Raw genomic sequence first — 19,675 nt, 5'->3', positions numbered from 1 at the left:
CTTCATCAAGACTGCACTTGGAGCACTGCTGTTTTGCTCCTTAGTGAGAAAGACTGCCATAGATTTTCGAGATGATTTTTATACCTGTGTTAAAAAAACACGAACCTTTGCCATTTATGTCTGCATTATTATCAGTATCCATGATGACAACTAGGTCCTCTAATTACATTCCTTCACATAAAGGAGCACAATAAATCAATGCACTAGTAATAACTAAGTACGTACTGTGTGCCAGGAATTATAGTTATTACATATATTAGGGCTTCTCTGGTGGCTCAGATGGTAAAGAATCCACCTGCAATGCAGGAGACCTAGGTTCAATCCCTGGGTCAGGAAGATCCTCTGGAGGAGGAATTGGCAACCCACTTCAGTATCCTTGCCTAGGGAATTCCATGGACTGGGGAGCCTGGTGGGCTCACAAAGAGTTGGACACAACTGAGCAACTAACACACACACACATACACACACATACTTTTTTAACACCCTTTCCTCGTGATAATTCTGTGAGGTAGGTGCTGCTAGTATCTCTGCTTTACAAATGGGGAAATGGAAACACAGAAAGCTTTGGCAAGTTGTCCAAAGACTTGCAGCTAGAAAATTACAAAACCAGGGTTTAAACCCAGGCAGTCTGTCTCTGGAATATTTGCACTTAATCTGCTATCTGTTGCACTATGGTATTTAGGGATAAGGCTATCATTAGGAAAGTTCTTAAGAAACCAAATTACAGAGAAGAGAGCTGAGTGCTGTTACATGGGACAAATACATGCTTAACCTGCCTGCGTCATTTTGGTAACAATTCTAGGATTTCTTTCTGCTAGTTCTAGAAAAATACTTTATGTTTTCCTAAAAGGTACTTTTTAATTCTTATTACCCTAGCTTTTCATTTCTGTTAATAGTAATATCCTTTTAATTGCCTCAGAGATAGAATAGCAGGGAAAGCATTTAGTTTGAGTCTACTTTAAAACCCTATGGTCTCTCTACCCATCACCTTAGACCATTGGATCAGATTCCAGGCATTTATGTTTATATGTTAATCTTTTTATTTTCCACTATTGCAAGAAATTTCAAACTCATACAAAAGTAGACAATAGTAAAATGAATGCCTGTGTACATGTATTACTTAATGTCGATAATTATAAAATCATGGCCAATCTCAGTTCATCTTTACCTTTATCACTTCTCCTATATAATCTTCAAGCAAATCCAAGACTATAGTTTTATCAGTAAATAATTCAGTTTGCTTCTGAAAGATGAGGACTTTTTATAAAAATATAATAATGATGCTATAGTTTTAAAAATTAACAGTAATTCCTTAGTCAAATATCCACATGCTATTTCAGTTTCCTATGAAAGTTGTTTTATAGATTTTTTAAAATCAGGATCCAAATAAGATCCATATATTGTAATTGGTTGATATCTCTTATTTATAGGCCTTATATCTTTTTTAATCTATGGATTCCTCCTACTCTTTGATTGGTTGTGTGTTTTTTTTTTTCTTGCAGTTTTTTTGTTGAGGAAGCTAGGTTCTTTTAGATATTGAATCTTGGGTATTCACTGTCAATAAATTTTGCTCTAAGTTTTAAAGCGTTTCTATTAAAAAAAAATTGTTGACGTTTTTTAGAGAGGAGAAGCTAAGCTAAAATTCTTTTCTTGTATGGGATAGATAAATTAACTCAAATTTCATGATATTTTTTCTTTTGTAAATCTTTTGAATCATCTTTGCTATAAAATATGTTTTAAGGTTTATGCATTTTATGTATTTTTTACCTGAAATTGGTTTGTTTATTTACTCTTATAGCCATTGGAAAAGAAGTTTGTCCGAGTTTCAGGAGAAGCAACTATTGGACATGTAGAAAAATTCCTCAGAAGAAAAATGGGTCTTGATCCAGCTTGTCAGGTAGAGTATATGTATATTAAGAGTCGGGGAAGGGACTGACTTCCCTGGTGGTCCAGTGGCTGGGACTTCACACTCCCAGTGCAGAAGGCTTGGGTTCAGTCCTTGGTCTGGGAACTAGATCCCACATGCTACAACTAAGACCTGGCACAGCCAAATAAAAATAAATATTAAAAAACGGGAAGTTGTGAGATTACCTTTAGCATATTGAAGAACTATCTCTAGGATTTCATGCAGTGGCCTTTGTTTTATGACATTGTAGATATTATAAATAGTTACTGAATATTGGTACACAGTGATCCCTACCCCCAAGTTTTAATCATATTTGACTTACTGGCTGTTTCTTGCTGCCGTTGATTACCATCTCTGGGTGTCAGAGAAAAGCTGAGGATATGAGAATGATTAAAGAGCTTCTAGAGCCTCAGCTCCAGCTCTTTTCTTTTTGATAGTAGAGCAAAAGTATACTTTTCTATCCATTCAGTCTCTTCAGAGGCCATCCTTATATCAGTGTCTAGCTCAGGACACCTAGTAAAGTGAAATATCTATGTAGTATAGACTGTTATTTTTCTAAGGATTGAAAAAGATCTTCCATTCTAGTTGTATAATACTTTCTTTTGTAAGATGAAAATCTCAAACACCATGTATTATTGAATATAAAATGTGAATATACTCATAGTTTAGTAATGTGGGCCAATGAAAATGCACATTTATATAGTTTTGCTGTTTCATTAGTCAAATTTAAAAGGGATTTTTTGTTATTTTTCATCATGTGTAAAATTTCACAGAATAATTTTTTTCTAAAATATCTATTTACTATAGATTAAGTTAGTAAATATTTTAAAACTAGATGAAATTTTGCTATGCTTTTAGTATCAATATCTGTTGGTACTAAATATATATTGTTCAGTCGTGTCCAACTCTTTGCAACCCCATGGACTGTAGCCCGCCAGGCTCCTCAGTCCATAGGGATTCTCCAGGCAAAAATACTGGAGTGGGTTGCCATGCCCTCCTCCAAATATATATATTAAATGCAGTTAGATGTGACTTCCCTTACTGACTTTGACATCATACTAGCTATATCTCATGGCAACTGAAAACTGGAAATGACTTATTTATTACCTTTATTCTGGCTTTTGGTGAGAAATAGATAGCTGTTTACAGATTCCTGAACAAAGAATTGTGAGTGACCCCATAATAGTCTATTATTTCTAAGAGCAGAAATCAGAAGAGTTGTACCTGATTATATAGAATAAGAAGTGGCACCCAAGAGGCTTTCTTTAGGGTATAGATTACTTTCTCTGTGGCTAGATATTGATCAGAGCCATTGATAAATTTCACATTTGGTATTTTAAGAAATTTGGTTGCCAAAATTCTAAATTGACTTTATTGTATAAAAATGTGGGTTTATTTTTTTCCTCATTTCATAGAATTCAAGGCTTTTAACATTTTGAAATTTGTTTCAGTCTTTAATTTTCTTTCTCAGCTCTTGGTTCTCTAGGTAAATATTTTTTTCTAATTCAGGTACTTTATAGCTGGTAACATTCATAAATTACTATTTCACCAAAATGTTAAAATAATAGAACAGTAATTATCACTGATGCAGACCTATTTGTGACTAAAATTGTTGAAGCTTTCTAAATCCAAGGGAAAATAAGCAAGAGTTACTTCTAATATGAATGAAACATTGAGCTAGTTAACCATTCAGTTCTGTTCAGTCATTCAGTCATGTCCGATTCTTTGCAACCCCATGGCCTGAGCACGCCAATGGTTAATAGTTAACCATTAAACAAAATAGTTAGCCATTAAACAATTCTTGATCAACCCAGTCACTGGAGTCTTCTGTGCTGACCTTCTTTAAAACCATTTAGTTCCAAATGGAAAATGTATGCTTTGTTTACAGATATGTGACTTTCATGAATGGTTATTTACTAGCAGGAATGCATGATTACTAGTTCAGTTTCAGTTCAGTTCAGTTGCTCACTCGTGTCCGACTCTTTGCGACCCCGTGAATCACAGCACACCAGGCCTCCCTGTCTATCACCAACTCCCGGAGTTCACTCAGATTCACGTCCATCAAGTCAGTGATGCCATCCAGCCATCTCATCCTCTGTCGTCCCCTTCTCCTCCTGCCCACAATTCCTCCCAGCATCAGAGTCTTTTCCAATGAGTCAACTCTTCGCATGAGGTGGCCAAAGTACTGGAGTTTCAGCTTTAGCATCATTCCTTCCAAAGAAATCCCAGGGCTCATCTCCTTCAGAATGGACTGGTTGGATCTCCTTGCAGTCCAAGGGACTCTCAAGAGTCTTCTCCAACACCACAGTTCAAAAGCATCAATTCTTCGGCGCTCAGCCTTCTTCACAGTCCAACTCTCACATCCATACATGACCACAAGAAAAACCATAGCCTTGACTAGACGAACCTTTGTTGGCAAAGGAATGTCTCTGCTTTTGAATATGCTATCTAGGTTGGTCATAACTTTCCTTCCAAGGAGTAAGTGTCTTTTAATTTCATGGCTGCAGTCACCATCTGCAGTGATTTTGGAGCCCAGAAAAATAAAGTCTGACATTGTTTCCACTGTTTCCCCATCTATTTCCCATGAAGTGATGGGACCAGATGCCATGATCTTCGTTTTCTGAATGTTGAGCTTTAAGCCAACTTTTTTACTCTCCACTTTCACCTTCATCAAGAGGCTTTTGAGTTCCTCTTCACTTTCTGCCATAAGGGTGGTGTCATCTGCATATCTGAGGTTATTGATATTTCTCCTGGTAATCTTTATTCTAGCTTGTGTTTCTTCCAGTCCAGCGTTTCTCATGATGTACTCTGCATATAAGTTAAATAAACAGGGTGACAATATACAGCCTCGACATACTCCTTTTCCTATTTGGAACCAGCCTGTTGTTCCATGTCCAGTTCTAACAGTTGCTTCCTGACCTGCATACAGATTTCTCAAGAGGCAGATCAGGTGGTCTGGTATTCCCATCTCTTTCATAATTTTCCACAGTTTCTTGTGATCCACACAGTCAAAGGCTTTGGCATAGTCAATAAAGCAGAAATAGATGTTTTTCTGGAACTCTCTTGCTTTTTCCATGATCCAGCGGATGTTGGCAATTTGATCTCTGGTTCCTCTGCCTTTTCTAAAACCAGCTTGAACATCAGGAAGTTCACGGTTCATGTATTGCTGAAGCCTGGCTTAGAGAATTTTGAGCATTATGTTACTAGCATGTAAGATGAGTGCAATTGTGCGGTAGTTTGAGCATTCTTTGGCATTGCCTTTCTTTGGGAGTGGAATGAAAACTGACCTTTTCCAGTCCTGTGGCCACTGCTGAGTTTTCCAAATTTGCTGGCATATTGAGTGCAGCACTTTCACAGCATCATCTTTCAGGATTTGGAATAGCTCAACTGGAATCCCATCACCTCCACTAGCTTTGTTCGTAGTGATGCTCACTTGACTTCACATTCCAGGATGTTTGGCTCTAGGTCAGTGATCACACCATCATGATTATCTGGGTCATGAAGATGTTTTTTGTACAGTTCTTCTGTGTATTCTTGCCACCTCTTCTTAATATCTTCTGTTTCTGTTAGGTCCATACCATTTCTGTCCTTTATTGAGCCCATCTTTGTATGAAATGTTCCTTTGGTATCTCTGATTTTCTTGAAGGGATCCCTAATCTTTCCCATTCTGTTGTTTTCCTCTATTTCTTTGCATTGATCGCTGAAGAAGGCTTTCTTAGCTCTTCTTGCTATTCTTTGAAACTCTGCATTCAGATGTTTATATCTTTCCTTTTCTCCTTTGCTTTTCACTTCTCTTCACAGCTATTTGTAAGGCCTCCCCAGACAGCCATTTTGCTTTTTTGCATTTCTTTTCCATGGGGATGGTCTTGATCCCTGTCTCCTGTACAATGTCACGAACCTCATTCCATAGTTCATCAGGCACTCTATCTATCAGATCTAGGCTCTTAAATCTATTTCTCACTTCCACTGTATAATCATAAGGGATTTGATTTAGGTCATACCTGAATGGTCTAGTGGTTTTCCCTACTTTCTTCAATTTAAGTCTGAATTTGGCAATAAGGAGTTCATGGTCTGAGGCACAGTCAGCTCCTGGTCTTGTGTTTGCTGACTGTATAGAGCTTCTCCATCTTTGGCTGCAAAGAATATAATCAATCTGATTTTGGTGTTGACCATCTGGTGATGTCCATGTATAGAGTCTTCTCTTGTGTTGTTGGAAGAGGGTGTTTGTTATGACCAGTGCATTTTCTTGGCAAAACTCTATTAGTCTTTGCCCTGCTTCATTCCGTATTCCAAGGCCAAATTTGCCTGTTACTCCAGGTGTTTCTTGACTTCCTACTTTTGCATTCCAGTCCCCTATAATGAGAAGGACATCTTTTTTGGGTGTTAGTTCTAAAAGGTCTTGTAGGTCTTCATAGAACTGTTCAACTTCAGCTTCTTCAGCGTTACTGGTTGGGGTATAGACTTGGATTACTGTGATATTGAATGGTTTGCCTTGGAAAAGAACAGAGATGATTCTGTCGTTTTTGAGATTGCATCCAAGTACTGCATTTTGGACTCTTTTGTTGACCATGATGGCTACTCCATTTCTTCCGAGGGATTCCTGCCCGCAGTAGTAGATATAATGGTCATCTGAGTTAAATTCACCCATTCCAGTCCATTTCAGTTCGCTGATTCCTAGAATGTCAACATTCACTCTTGCCATCTCTTGTTTGACCACTTCCAATTTGCCTTGATTCATGGACCTGACATTCCAGGTTCCTATGCAATATTGCTCTTTACAGCATTGGACCTTGCTTCTATCACCAGTCACATGCACAGCTGGGTATTCTTTTTGCTTTGGCTCCATCCCTTCATTCTTTCTGGAGTTATTTCTCCACTGATCTCCAGTAGCATATTGGGCACCTACTGACCTGGGGAGTTTCTCTTTCACTGGAGAAGGGAATGGCAAACCACTTCAGTATTCTTGCCTTGAGAACCCCATGAACAGTATGAAAAGGCAAAATGATAGGATACTGAAAGAGAAACTCCCCAGGTCAGTAGATGCCCAATATGCTACTGCATATCTGACGTTATTGATATTTCTCCTGGCAATCTTGATTCCAACTTGTGCTTCTTCCAGCCCAGCGTTTCTCATGATGTACTCTGCATATAAGTTAAATAAGCATATGATTATACAGTGGAAGTGAGAAATAGATTTAAGAGCCTAGATCTGATAGATTGAGTGCCTGATGAACTATGGAATGAGGTTCGTGACATTGTACAGGAGACAGGGATCAAGACCATCCCCATGGAAAAGAAATGCAAAAAAGCAAAATGGCTGCCTGGGGAGACCTTATAAATAGCTGTGAAAAGAAGAGAAGCGAAAAGCAAAGGAGAAAAGGAAAGATATAAGCATCTGAATGCAGAGTTCCAAAGAATAGCAAGAAGAGCTAAGAAAGCCTTCTTCAGCGATCAATGCAAAGAAATAGAGGAAAACAACAGAATGGGAAAGACTAGGGATCTCTTCAAGAAAATCAGAGATACCAAAGGAACATTTCATACAAAGATGGGCTCAATAAAGGACAGAAATGGTATGGACCTAACAGAAGCAGAAGATATTAAGAAGAGATGGTAAGAATACACAGAAGAACTGTACAAAAAACATCTTCATGACCCAGATAATTACGATGATGTGATCACTGACCTAGAGCCAAACATCCTGGAATGTGAAGTCGAGTGGGCCTTAGAAAGCATCACTACGAACAAAGCTAGTGGAGGTGATGGGATTCCAGTTGAGCTATTCCAAATCCTGAAAGATGATGCTGTGAAAGTGCTGCACTCAATATGCCAGCAAATTTGGAAAACTCAGCAGTGGCCACAGGACTGGAAAAGGTCAGTTTTCATTCCACTCCCAAAGAAAGGCAATGCCAAAGAATGCTCAAACTACCGCACAATTGCACTCATCTTACATGCTAGTAACATAATGCTCAAAATTCTCTAAGCCAGGCTTCAGCAATACATGAACCGTTAACTTCCTGATGTTCAAGCTGGTTTTAGAAAAGGCAGAGGAACCAGAGATCAAATTGCTAACATCCGCTGGATCATCGAAAAAGCAGGAGAGTTCCAGAAAAACATCTATTTCTGCTTTATTGACTATGCCAGAGCCTTTGACTGTGTGGATCACAAGAAACTGTGGAAAATTATGAAAGAGATGGGAATACCAGACCACCTGACCTGCCTCTTGAGAAATCTGTATGCAGGTCAGGAAGCAACAGTTAGAACTAGACATGGAACAACAGGCTGGTTCCAAATAGGAAAAGGAGTACATCAAGGCTGTATATTGTCACCCTGCTTATTTAACTTCTATACAGAGTACATCATGAGAAACGCTGGACTGGAAGAAGCATGATTACTAAGGGATTGTTAAATGATAAAATACCTTTAAGATATTATTTATTTGTAGCAGATAAAAATAAAAAAGAAGATAGTTTTGAAGGATAAAAAATATATAGATCACGTGTTCTTAAGAGATTTAAGTCAATTCAAATCAGAAATCAATAATTATCTGAGTGGATTTTTTTCATATAGAGATCCCAGTGTCTTTGAATTATCATGGTTGATTTAGTGGTGTTTTGAATTTATTGATGTCTTACCGTATCTTTTCTTTTTTTTGTTAACCAACTCTTGTAGTATTTTCCTTTGTACATCATTTAATCTTATTTTTGGTTTTATAAAATGCTTATCACATTTATCACTAAATATCTTGTATATAAAAGATGTAGTAATAAATTTTGAGTTCCATCTTATAAGACAGGTTTTTTTCCTTATAATGTATGTATTTATTTTACTTTTTGTCTGTGCTGGTCTTTGTTACTGTGTGCAAACTTTCTCTAGCTGCCCTGAGCAGGGGCTACTCTTCCTTGAGGTGCTCTGGCTTCTCAATGTGGTGGCTTCTCTTGTTGCAGAGCATGGGCTCTAGGCACATGGACTCAGTAATTGTGACAGACGGGCTCAGTAATTGAGGCTGTACACAGGCTTAGTTGCCTCAGGTATGTGGGATCTTCCTGGACCAGGGATGGAACCTGTGTCCCCTGCATTGGCAAGAGGATTCTTAGTCACTGGACCAGTAGGGAAGTCCCAATAAGTTCCTTTTTATTATTATTTATTTAGTATATTACCTTAACCCTTAACCATACCACTGAATTGTTTCCAAATCATTTACGGAGATTCTAATGTGTCATATGGTATATTCCTACCATTCATTTTCTATTTATTAATATTAAATTGAGCAATCTGTGTGCTTGGCATCCACTACAAACATGAGACGGAAAATTCATGCTGTCAGGCAACTCAGAACTGTGTGGGAAAGATATAAAATGACAGTAGGCTATGATGAGTGCAACAGGAGCACAGAGTGAATGATTTAGCTCTGAATTTGTCAAAGGATTTGCAGAATGGATTTTTTTTTTTTGGCCAGATAAGGAGGAAAAGAACTTTCTGTCAAAGAAAAGAGTATGTATGAACAAAGAGGGATGAGTGTGGCACTGGCTCATTCAGTGAAAAATTCTGTCTTGGAAGCTTTAGTGTGATCTTGCTTTTAAAAAGTTAAGGGTTTTTCTTGCCTTAAGACTATCTTCACATTCTGATTTCTGCTCTGAGATTCAGATATATTGTAGTTATCCTGCCTGTCTAAGACTTAATACTCAGGAGGTTAGAAAGATTATGCAGAAAAGAGTTAACAAAGCAGACCCGAGGCTGCTGTCTCTAGAAGGACTGGCTTACAAGGTTGGCCCTTGCCTAGCATCTAGGGAGCTGGCTTAAGACTGCAGTATTGAATGTATGTTTCCCCGTGCATGGACTGAAAACTGAATACCTGCTTTGCTTCTGGGAGTCTGGAATTTGCTAGTTGCTAGGCAGAGAATGCCGACATGACCAGGCTTCAGTGCAACCCCTAAACTCTGAGCCTCAAGTGGGCTTCCCTGGCAGAGAGTGCACAAATTGGCTGCATTTCTACTGCTAGAGAAAAGAGTATTGTGGGAGTATTGCTTCCTGGACTGGGAGGGAGGAGCAAAGGAAGCCTGTGAATGGATTTCTCCAGACTCTCCCTACATCTTTTTACCTTACTGATGATCTGAGTGTATCCTTGCTGTGTTGCTGTAGTAAATCATAGCTGTGAATATGCTGAGTCCTTCTAGCTAATTGTCAAATAATGGGGGTCATGTTTGTTACATCCTCAAAAATGTGACTCTGTTTGAATGAACTAAGTTAATCAACAGGTAAAGTGAGAAGCAGTTAAATGTTTCTGAGGAAAATGGATATATAATTTATGATATATTTCATAAAATGGAACACTATGCAGCTATTAAAGACAGAGTTAACTATGCATTCCAAAAGATGTCCGTGTATTAAGGTTTTGGTGTTTGTGTGTGTGTGTATGTTTTAAGAATATGTAGAACAAAATATGTGACACGATCCCATTTCTATAAAAATAAAATCCATGCGTGCACACACAGCAACTAGGACCATATGCATCAAACTGTTAGTAACTGGCTAACCTCTTGGGATTAAGTTGAAAATTTGTAGTAACCAAGTCATAAATGTATACCACATGGTCCAGCCCACTAAGAGTGGTGGTCTCTGACTTGCTGGATACTTAATTAAAACATAGTGTTAGTTTCCAAGGTCTATAATTTTTCTTGGATCTAAGTTCTGTGCGCAAGATCAGCTGTTACTGCCTTCAAGTCCTTTTGCAAACAGATACTGCTCTACCAACTTTAAAACTGGTAAGCATTAAACAAGAGTTGTTACTGCTGCTGCTGCTAAGTCACTTCAGTCATGTCCGACTCTGTGTGACCCCATAGACGGCAGCCCACCAGGCCCCACTGGTCCCTGGGATTCTCCAGGCAAGAACACTGGAGTGGGTTGCCATTTCCTTCTCCAGTGCCTGAAAGTGAAAAGTGAAATTGGAGGTTATTCATTGTGAGAGAGCACAGGGCTTGACAAACTGACCCACAGGCCAAATCTAGCCTGCCATCTTTTCATAAACAGTGTTTTATTTTAACAGCCGTCCTGTGGCTGCTTTTATACTAAAGTGACAGAATTGAGCACATGTAACAGTGATCTTGTGGCCTACAAGCCTAAAATATTTATTATGTAGCCCTTTATAGAAAGTTTGCCAATCCCTGACATGCACTGATTTTTGGAGAAAGATAGACCTGGAAATAGACCTGGCTTCAGATCTGAACTTTGCTGCTTACCGGCTTTGTGATTTTAGGAAAATTTAGTGTCTTTACTTCTTAAGCATCCCTATCTGCAAAGTAGGAATTATAATACCTAACTCACAGGAATGTGAAAATGATATGAGATAATATATGTAAAATATATAAGTGTAATGTATGCTGTGCGTAGTGGCTGCTCAGTTAAATGCAGGTACTTTTTATTCTTACCCAAGCATGCTAAAGGTTTTAGGGGGATTAACATGTTGGCATTGTGTAGGATTTTTAGAGTAAACAAAATTTGAAGTTAGGAATTTGGTTAGGAGATGATTTCAGTGGTTTAAACCTGAAGGCAGCACTTGAAAGAATGATATGAACTTAAAAGTTATTATGAAGAAAGAAGCAACAGGTGTAGCTGATTGCATGTGAGAAGAAAGGAAAAGGAGAAATAGGAGTTAAGAGGTGATACTCTGGTTTGGAGCAAGGAAGAATTTCATGCCATAAGCTAAATAGGAGTCTTAGGAGATGGGGTCTATTAAGTGATATGTGTTAATAAGATGTTGAGGACCTGTTCCCATTTTAAAGCAGTGGAAAAGGAGTACTCAGTGAAAGAGCATGTAAGGACTTCATTTCTGTTTCTGGCAAGTGAATATACTGGAATCATATACAATACAGTATATAACTATACAACCATATTGTTCTGTCTAGCGCATTCGGTATAGAAGTAGATTTATAGTAGAGCTTTGACATCACTAAAAGGGCTGAAAAGACCTTGTTAAGATTGTTCTACCTGTAAAACACAATGCCTTATTATGTACTTTATATCAGTATTAGACTTTTCATTGTTGGAAAATGAGATATTCTTTAATAAGAAGATCAAACAACCGAAGATTGCATTTTGAAGCATTATAAGCCCTTAATCATTGTGTCATGAACTGTTTAAAAATATAATTTTCTGAGCCATCTTATGCTGAACATATCAAGTATGATTTAAGTTGTTCTGAGAGATTCAAGGAAACCATTTGGAATATCTGCTGTAGTGTTCTGTGTTCTGCCTTGTCCTCTAGTGCTCCTTCCATTTTATTTGTAAATAGTTTCTAAACTGTTTCGTAAGAATGTTTAATCAGTCTACAATAGTTAAGTCAGAACCTCCCTGGCTGTCCTGTGGTTAAGACTCTGCGCTTCCAATGCGAGAGATATGGGATCAATTCCTGGTTGGTGAACTAAGATCCCACATGCCATGGCCAAAATAAATAAATAAAAAACAAAATAGCAAAGTCTAGTCTAAAAATAATTATGTTGATGTTCCTCTTTTTTAATGTGGTTTTTTGAAGCAGGACAGCAGACTTATATTCTTATTTGCCTGTAGGTAGACATCATCTGTGGTGATCACTTGTTAGAACGGTATCAAACTCTAAGGGAAATTCGACGTGCAATAGGCGATGCAGCAATGCAGGTAGGTCTACCATATTTATGTCTAACGGGCAAGTTAATTAATGAAAGAAGAGTGTTCCGTGTTATTAGGGTTTTAATAAACATTCTATAATTAAAATTATTTGGACTATAAATAATAAAGCTAATGTTTACTGGATGCTTACTGTGTGTCAGGTACTTTTCTAAATGATTTGTAATGATGAGCTCTCTTACTCATCATAGTTTTATGAGGTAGGTATTCTTTTATCTCCAGTTTTAAAGATAAGGAAAGGTACAGGTAAGGTGGATTTCCCTGGAGCTCAGATGGTGAAGAATCTGCCTGCAGTGCAGGAGACCTGGGTTTGATCCCTGGGTGGGGAAGATCCCCTGGAGGAGGGCATGGCAACCCACTCTAGTATTCTTGCCTGGAGAATCCCATGGACAGAGGAGCCTGGCAGGCTGCAGTCCATAGGGTAGCACAGAGTCGGACGTGACTGAAGTAACTGAGCACGCACGCACAGGTAAGGTACAGAAAGGACATGTAACTTAACCACAGTTAGTAAGTGTGTGTGGAGAAGGAAATGGGAACCCACTCCAGTACTCTTGCCTGGAAAATCCCATGGACAGAGGAGCCTGGTAGGCTACAGTCCATGGGGTCGCAAAGACTAGGACACGAATGAGCGACTTCACTTTAACTTTTCACTTTCGTGCATTGGAGAAGGAAATGGCAACCCACTCCATTGTTCTTGCCTGGAGAATCCCAGGGATAGGGGAGCCTGGTGGGCTGCCATTTATGGGGTTGCACAGAGTTGGACACGACTGGTGTGACTTAGCAGCAGTAGCAGTAAGTGTGTGAGCCAGGGCTCAAACTCCAGGCAGTTTGATTCTAGAGGCCTTTTTTCTTCTCTGTCTCATACTGCAGTAGAGCTTTGAAGACTACTGGGCAAATGTATCTGCGAGGACGTGTCTTTAAGAAAAATTTGCGGATACTCATTAGTCTGTAGAGATTTCACATACCACTCCTAGCTCAGTTGGTAAGAAGCCATGGTAACTGTTAAACGATATTTTAAGTAGCCTATAATGTGAGTGGGAAGTATAGTGTGAAATCTAATAAGGATAAATGAAAGCAAGATAAGACCTACAATTTTAATGAAGAGAAAAATCCAATTTCTTTTGGAATTTTGCCCTCTAATTCTGAAATCCATTGGGGAATCTGATAGATGACAAAACTGGTGTATGAAGATTAAGTACCTTGCCCAAGATCAGTTGGTTAGTTAGCAGTGGAATCAAGGTTCAGCTGTTGAAAAAGTTGAACTTAAAGCTTAGGATCTTAGCAAAAGGGCAGCTGAATACTTTTTTGGGTAATTATTTGATTATTCTTACATGTTTTTAGAAATATACTGTACTAATTGTTTATATTTTAGAAACAAATAATTCAAAAGATCTTCATAAAATACAAAAGTAAAATTGTTTCTTAGCTAAGTAAAGCATACTTAGAGGTATAAATAAGACATTTCCTAAGATTTTTATAAAATCATACTTTAGAAATCTTAGAAAATATTGTCTTTTTTAAAGTTAAGCTTGATTAGAAATGTAAAAAGCTAGGCGTAAAATCCCAAAGTCAATGGAGTAGGTAGAAAGTATGACTTCAATTTAAAGAATATTTATAATTAAAGTCCTCATTGATAACTATGTAAGTGTCATGTAATCTCAGGACCTCTTAGCTAAATGAATAATACATCTCTGCAGTAGGAAGGCTAGGATGTAGCAAGTGAGGGAGAGAGTGGGAGGAGCTCAGATCTGACAGAATAAAACCATGCAGGACTTTATAGACTGTAGTATGAACTTTGGATTTTAACTGAGTGAGGTGGGAAACTATTGATTGGAGAGATTTGAGCCAAGGACAGAAGAGACATAATCTGACTTGTCTTTTAGAGGATTTACTCTGATTAGATTGTTTAAGAAGACCATGAATGGAAACATCTAAATATAAAATATAAATAATATTTATATATTCCTATATATTTATCAGAATATAAACAAAATAAACATAGATATAAATTTGAAATGTAAAGATTATCTCATTTCATAAAGTGTAATTTTATACATGTATTGAAGTTGTTTTGAGATTTTAAACAGCTTGTAATTCTGAAACATAACTATATGCAAAAAATTGACATTCTGTAAAATGTAATTTGTATTCATGTAAATATGTTAATAGGGTCCTTCTGTGTGTTAGAATACAAATTCATTTACTTTGATTAGACTAATTAGTCTAGAAGAGATCTGATGATCTGTAGGCCAAACATGGTGTGATTGTACTTTATTTGGCTTATTCTGTGTTTTAAATATTTTTTGAGTTTAAATTCCTTTAGCTAAGCATCTGCTATATGGTTTATCACTGGTCTCAACATACCCTATTTGACTACTTAACTGACTCACATATTCATTTATGGTACTTCTCTGGCTTTTGTGGGTATTTGAATTTGTGAACCCCTTTCTAGAATGCTGATGAGTTTTCACTGGAGTTGCCAGTAACAGAAGCCAGATTGCAGTGAGTTGAACAGTGAATGAGCAATGAGGAAGTGGAGCCATGAAAAAGCTTAATAAAGAAGAAAGAAAGGGTGATAGCTAGACCCGAGTTGGAAATGCAAGGCGTGTATGCCACCACTCCCTCTAAATGTTGCTTAAAGTAGGTTCATTGCCCATGGCATACTTTCTCAATGAGTCTTCTTTTTAAGCTAGTTTTTCAGTTCATAGTAAATTACAAATAGCATCTTAAAAAGGTAGGTTGCTTGCTGGGTGCAGCCTTGGTGAGAGCACAAAGAATTAAGACCTCATATCAAGAAAGGAGTCTCATAAAGAGACTCATAAACATGATATCTGGAGTCATTTAGTGTTAAGTTTTCTGACAGCCCCAGAGGACATCACTGTGTTATATAGCGCAGTACAGTTACAGTTCATAATGATGACTCTGGGTAGCAAAGAAAGGGTGAATTGTACTGAACAGTCTTCAAGGAGGAAGTAAAATGCATCCTGTATTAAATGGGTAAGAGTTCCGAAGTTTTCTCACTTATTTTAGTTGTAAGCTGCATTTGTATGGGAAATAAATGTTTTATTTCCTAGCAGATCCATGATACTCTATGATAATTGAGTCTTTCTTAGAGAAGCCCAGAGTTGGGTGATATATTAAATAATCTGCAAAATGAGAAGTTTTAGTTCTTTTTGGAGAACTGTTTAGCCATAAACAACCTTGACAAACTGTGGATACTGGTAGTTTCAGGATTTTCTTCTAAGAGTCATTAAAAAGGCACACTAACAGGGAGTGTCTGGTTATGAGCTGAGTAGATAAGAAGTTTCTTTATCTTGGACTTTCATTCTCTTTAAATCAAGGAATTTCACATTAGTGTTGGGTTATGAAAAATAAACTATCTTTGACTTGATCATATATGTAAGTGGTTTTCAAGTAACTGCAAAACACTTTTATTTTTTTCAGGATGGTCTGCTGGTCCTTCATTATGGACTTGTGGTTTCTCCTTTGAAAATTACTTGAAGATTGTAAGACTGTTATGAGTGAGTGAACAAAATAAGGCGGCTTCTGCAGGATTGCATTCTCACCAAAGATTTCCATGAAACATGTAATTGCTATCATTTTGTGCTGTTTGAGACATAACTTACCTATTTTCAGCACGAAGAATCGTAGGAGTCTTATAAATCATAGGATTTTTAAGTATAACTTGGAATGATAGAATGCATCTGTTTAGTGAAAGATCTGTTTAGTAAAAAGTCTCTCTAGTAAGTGACTATATAAAAAGCGTCCATAGCTCAGGGGGAAAATTTTTAAAAGCATTTACTTTTTATGATTTCAGATACTTTGATATAGATTTTGTTTCCTAATCTTTGAGGTAAATCAGTCACTGTTTTTGTCTTCGTTGAGCCATACCCCTTTCAAGTTGGTGATTGGGATTCTGCTCTTTGGAATGGCATCAGTTGGGCAGTCATCCAATTGGAAAAGAAGTATGCTTTTGAACTGAAAATTTAAAACCAGACTTTGTTAAATTACAGAATGTACTTCTCAGACAAAGACCAAAACTATGGGCCACTTTTGTATGTTGCCGCATTATTTTGAACTTATGTCTTTTTTTTAAAACCAGCAACACTACTAAAGAGATATTATCCACTTCTAAAAGGGATGAATTCTATTTTTGTGTGTGTGAGGATACTGTCCCCTGTAGGGTTTAGGTCTTCAGTGTATTAAAGGCACCTTTAACATACCTTACAACAAGGGGTGCCTCTTGGCAACATTTTTTTGAATATTAGTTGGATTAACATTAATTTTTAGTACACAGTGTGATTGTCAGTACCTTGTAATGATACTGCTTTTGAAAGTAATTTAAAATTTTGAATGAATTTAAGGTTTACAGAATACTTGTTCATTGTTTCCTCAGTAAGTCAGTTTAATGTTCATTTTCCCATTTGTTGCTGGGATAAAGAATACGGGTGTTTGAGGGCTCACTCACTTGCATACAAAAATTTCCATTTGAAAGATTATTTTGCCTAAAATTAGCATTGTAATACTTTAAAAGAAATATTTTGTAAACCTTATTTCACTGCAAAATTTCCAAGTCTGCATAAAAACAATTATAATTGGAGAACGATTGGTAATTGTTTTATAAAGAATTTATGAATTCTGTATAAATTTCTTCTAACATTTAATACAATTTTTTAATAAAAATTTATTTTAACCTATTTTGAAATGCTTGTGTTTCTTGAGGATTTTTAAAAAATAAGTAAAACTCTTTAAGGAACAGGACATCCAAAGCAAAGTTAAACTGTTCCATCAAATAAATATTTTATAAACGTCTTTACCTTCCCTGGTTATACCAGATGCCTTTATTTGACAGTGGACAAAGTAACAGCTATGGAGTTCACTGCCTCGTAAATGTCTCTTGCACAAATTACTTACTATTTTTGTTCCTGTCCCGTGGTAACATCTGTGTTGGGGATCTCCAAGACCACTCTCAAGTTTAATAGTTCACAAGAAGGACTCATGGGACCCAAAAAGTTATTATGCTCTTGGTTATAGCTTATTACTATGAAAGGATACAGATTAAAATGAGCAACAGGAAAAGATGTATAGGGTAGAGTCCAGGAGAAACCAGGCACAAGCTTCCATTTGTCCTCTTCCATTGGCAATGCAAGGAGAGTGTTTAATTTTCCCAACATGATATGTGAAGTGTTGCCAACCAGGGAAGCTCACCTGAGCCTTGAGTGCAGAGTTTTTACTGGAATTCAGTCACATAGGCATGCAGCCTTGATTCCCCAGCACCTTCCCGGTAGACAACCTGATATGGCATGTCCCAGGTATATAAAAATAGGCGTTCACCATAAATCACATTGTCAGCATAAACTATCTGGTGTGACCAAGTCCTCAGGCATACTAAGGTTATTCCAAGGGCTCAGAAATTATGATTTACAGTAACATGGGAAGACACTTATTTTTTTAAAGCAGAGTATTATATGTAATTAATTAAAGTCCATCTTGTCAAAGCTATGGTTTTTCCAGTAGTCACGTATGAATGTGAGAGTTGGACCATAAAGAAGTCTAAGCGCCAAAGAATTGATACTTTCGAACTGTGGTGTTGGAGAAGATTCCCGAGAGTCTCTTGGACTACAAGGAGATCAAACCAGTCAATCCTAAAGGAAATCTGCCCTGAATATTAATTGGAAGGACATCATGATGCTGAAGCTGAAGCGCCAGTTCTTTGGCCACCTGTTGCAAAGAGCCGACTCATTGGAAAAGACTTTGATGCTGGGAAAAATTGAAGGCAGAAGGAGAAGGGGACAACAGAGGACAAAATGGTTGGATGGCATCACCGACTCCATGGACGTGAGTTTGAGCAAGCTCCGGGAGGTGAAGGACAGAAGCCTGACGTGCTACAGTTCTTGGGGTTGCACTGAGTCGGACACGACAGAGCGACTGAACAACAACATTAAATGTAATTATTTGATAGATATTTCTGCAGTAAGTCAAAAGAATATCACTTGTGTGGACAACAAAATTAAAATTAGAGGAAAGTGGTCTGCCTTTAAGGAACTTGCAGCCTATGGATTACTCACATCTCAGAATCTTACCAAAGGCAGATACTAGTAAATACTATGAGAGTCACAAAGAGTTCTACCCTTTCTTTTTTCCCTCCCTCTTGAACTTGACCTCCAGGCATCCCAAAGAATGAATTTTATCTGGTTATTTTTATTTGACTTGTTATTACTACCAGACAGTAAACTAAGTAAGAACAACCGATTTAAAAATCAGTTTAAAAAAACTGGTTTAAAAATCGGTACTTCCAAAGGCAATGTGACCTTGGGCTATATCAGTAGAAACAGTTTTAGATCAAGGGAGTTAATACTTCTAATCTCCAATGCATCTTTTATCCAGCATACCTTAGAAATATTGACAGATGGGAAGGCAGTGGGATAGGAAACACTCAGAAGGAGAGACTCAGAAAACAAGAGCAAGCATTGACCAATTGCTTCTAACTTGGAGAAGCAAAAAACTTAGCGGTGAGAGGCCATATATGGTAACTGTCTTCAAATAAGGTCAAAGGGGGTCAAAGACAGATGAGGAAAAAGCTCGAGCAAAAACAAGACAAATGCCCTATCTTGTAGCCTTGGGTTAGCCTTACTGTTTCAAGAGGGATATTTGCTAGGGAACAAAGCAGAAACAAAACTAAATCCTCAAATCTGCACAAATGAGACTACATGAAGTACAGATTCCAGAGTCTAGATTCAGTGGCTAGAGAAAGATTTGTTTGGCACAGCTGTTAGGTTCTCTGTTTTCGCTTAAGCCCTTTCTAAGCAAAGATATCCAGGGGGCTAATTTGTGATAATAGTAGTCTGACAGAATTCCTCCCTAAATGCCATCCCAAGTCTTTTCTCTCTGGTATCATCATTTCCTCTGACCTTGGGCTTCACTGAGCTTCCCTCTGCTTCCAGTGCATTGCCCTTCCTTCTTGTTTGAGTCAGATACATTCTTATCTAATTCCTGACAATCTCTCCTCTGGATTCAAACTTCTTGCACACACACGGTGACTCTTCTACAGCAACTGTGGCTTTGAATTGTTGAAAGTGATGCCACCGACCAGTTTACTTTTCCTGTTCA

At 37.6% G+C, this 19,675-nt stretch overlaps 1 protein-coding gene across 2 annotated transcripts in view; it reads left to right on the top strand.

The window, feature by feature from the left end:
* PCGF6 (polycomb group ring finger 6) overlaps positions 1-17,262 on the top strand; it is a 31,918-nt gene extending 14,656 nt beyond the window's left edge. The window contains exons 8-10 of one of the 2 annotated variants that reach the window (NM_001205620.2): positions 1,799-1,897; positions 12,470-12,556; positions 16,010-16,340. In NM_001205620.2, the coding sequence (NP_001192549.1) occupies positions 1,799-1,897; positions 12,470-12,556; positions 16,010-16,066 (243 nt within the window). In that variant the 3' untranslated portion in view covers positions 16,067-16,340. Of the gene's footprint in view, positions 1-1,798; positions 1,898-12,469; positions 12,557-16,009 lie in introns of both variants that reach the window. The other variant, XM_010819844.4, reaches the window with a different exon arrangement.
* Positions 17,263-19,675: the final 2,413 nt, after the last annotated feature.

This window comes from Bos taurus, chromosome 26 (assembly GCF_002263795.3).
Source record: "Bos taurus isolate L1 Dominette 01449 registration number 42190680 breed Hereford chromosome 26, ARS-UCD2.0, whole genome shotgun sequence".
Lineage (NCBI taxonomy): Eukaryota > Metazoa > Chordata > Mammalia > Artiodactyla > Bovidae > Bos > Bos taurus.
This window is presented reverse-complemented; position numbering and strand designations above follow the sequence as displayed.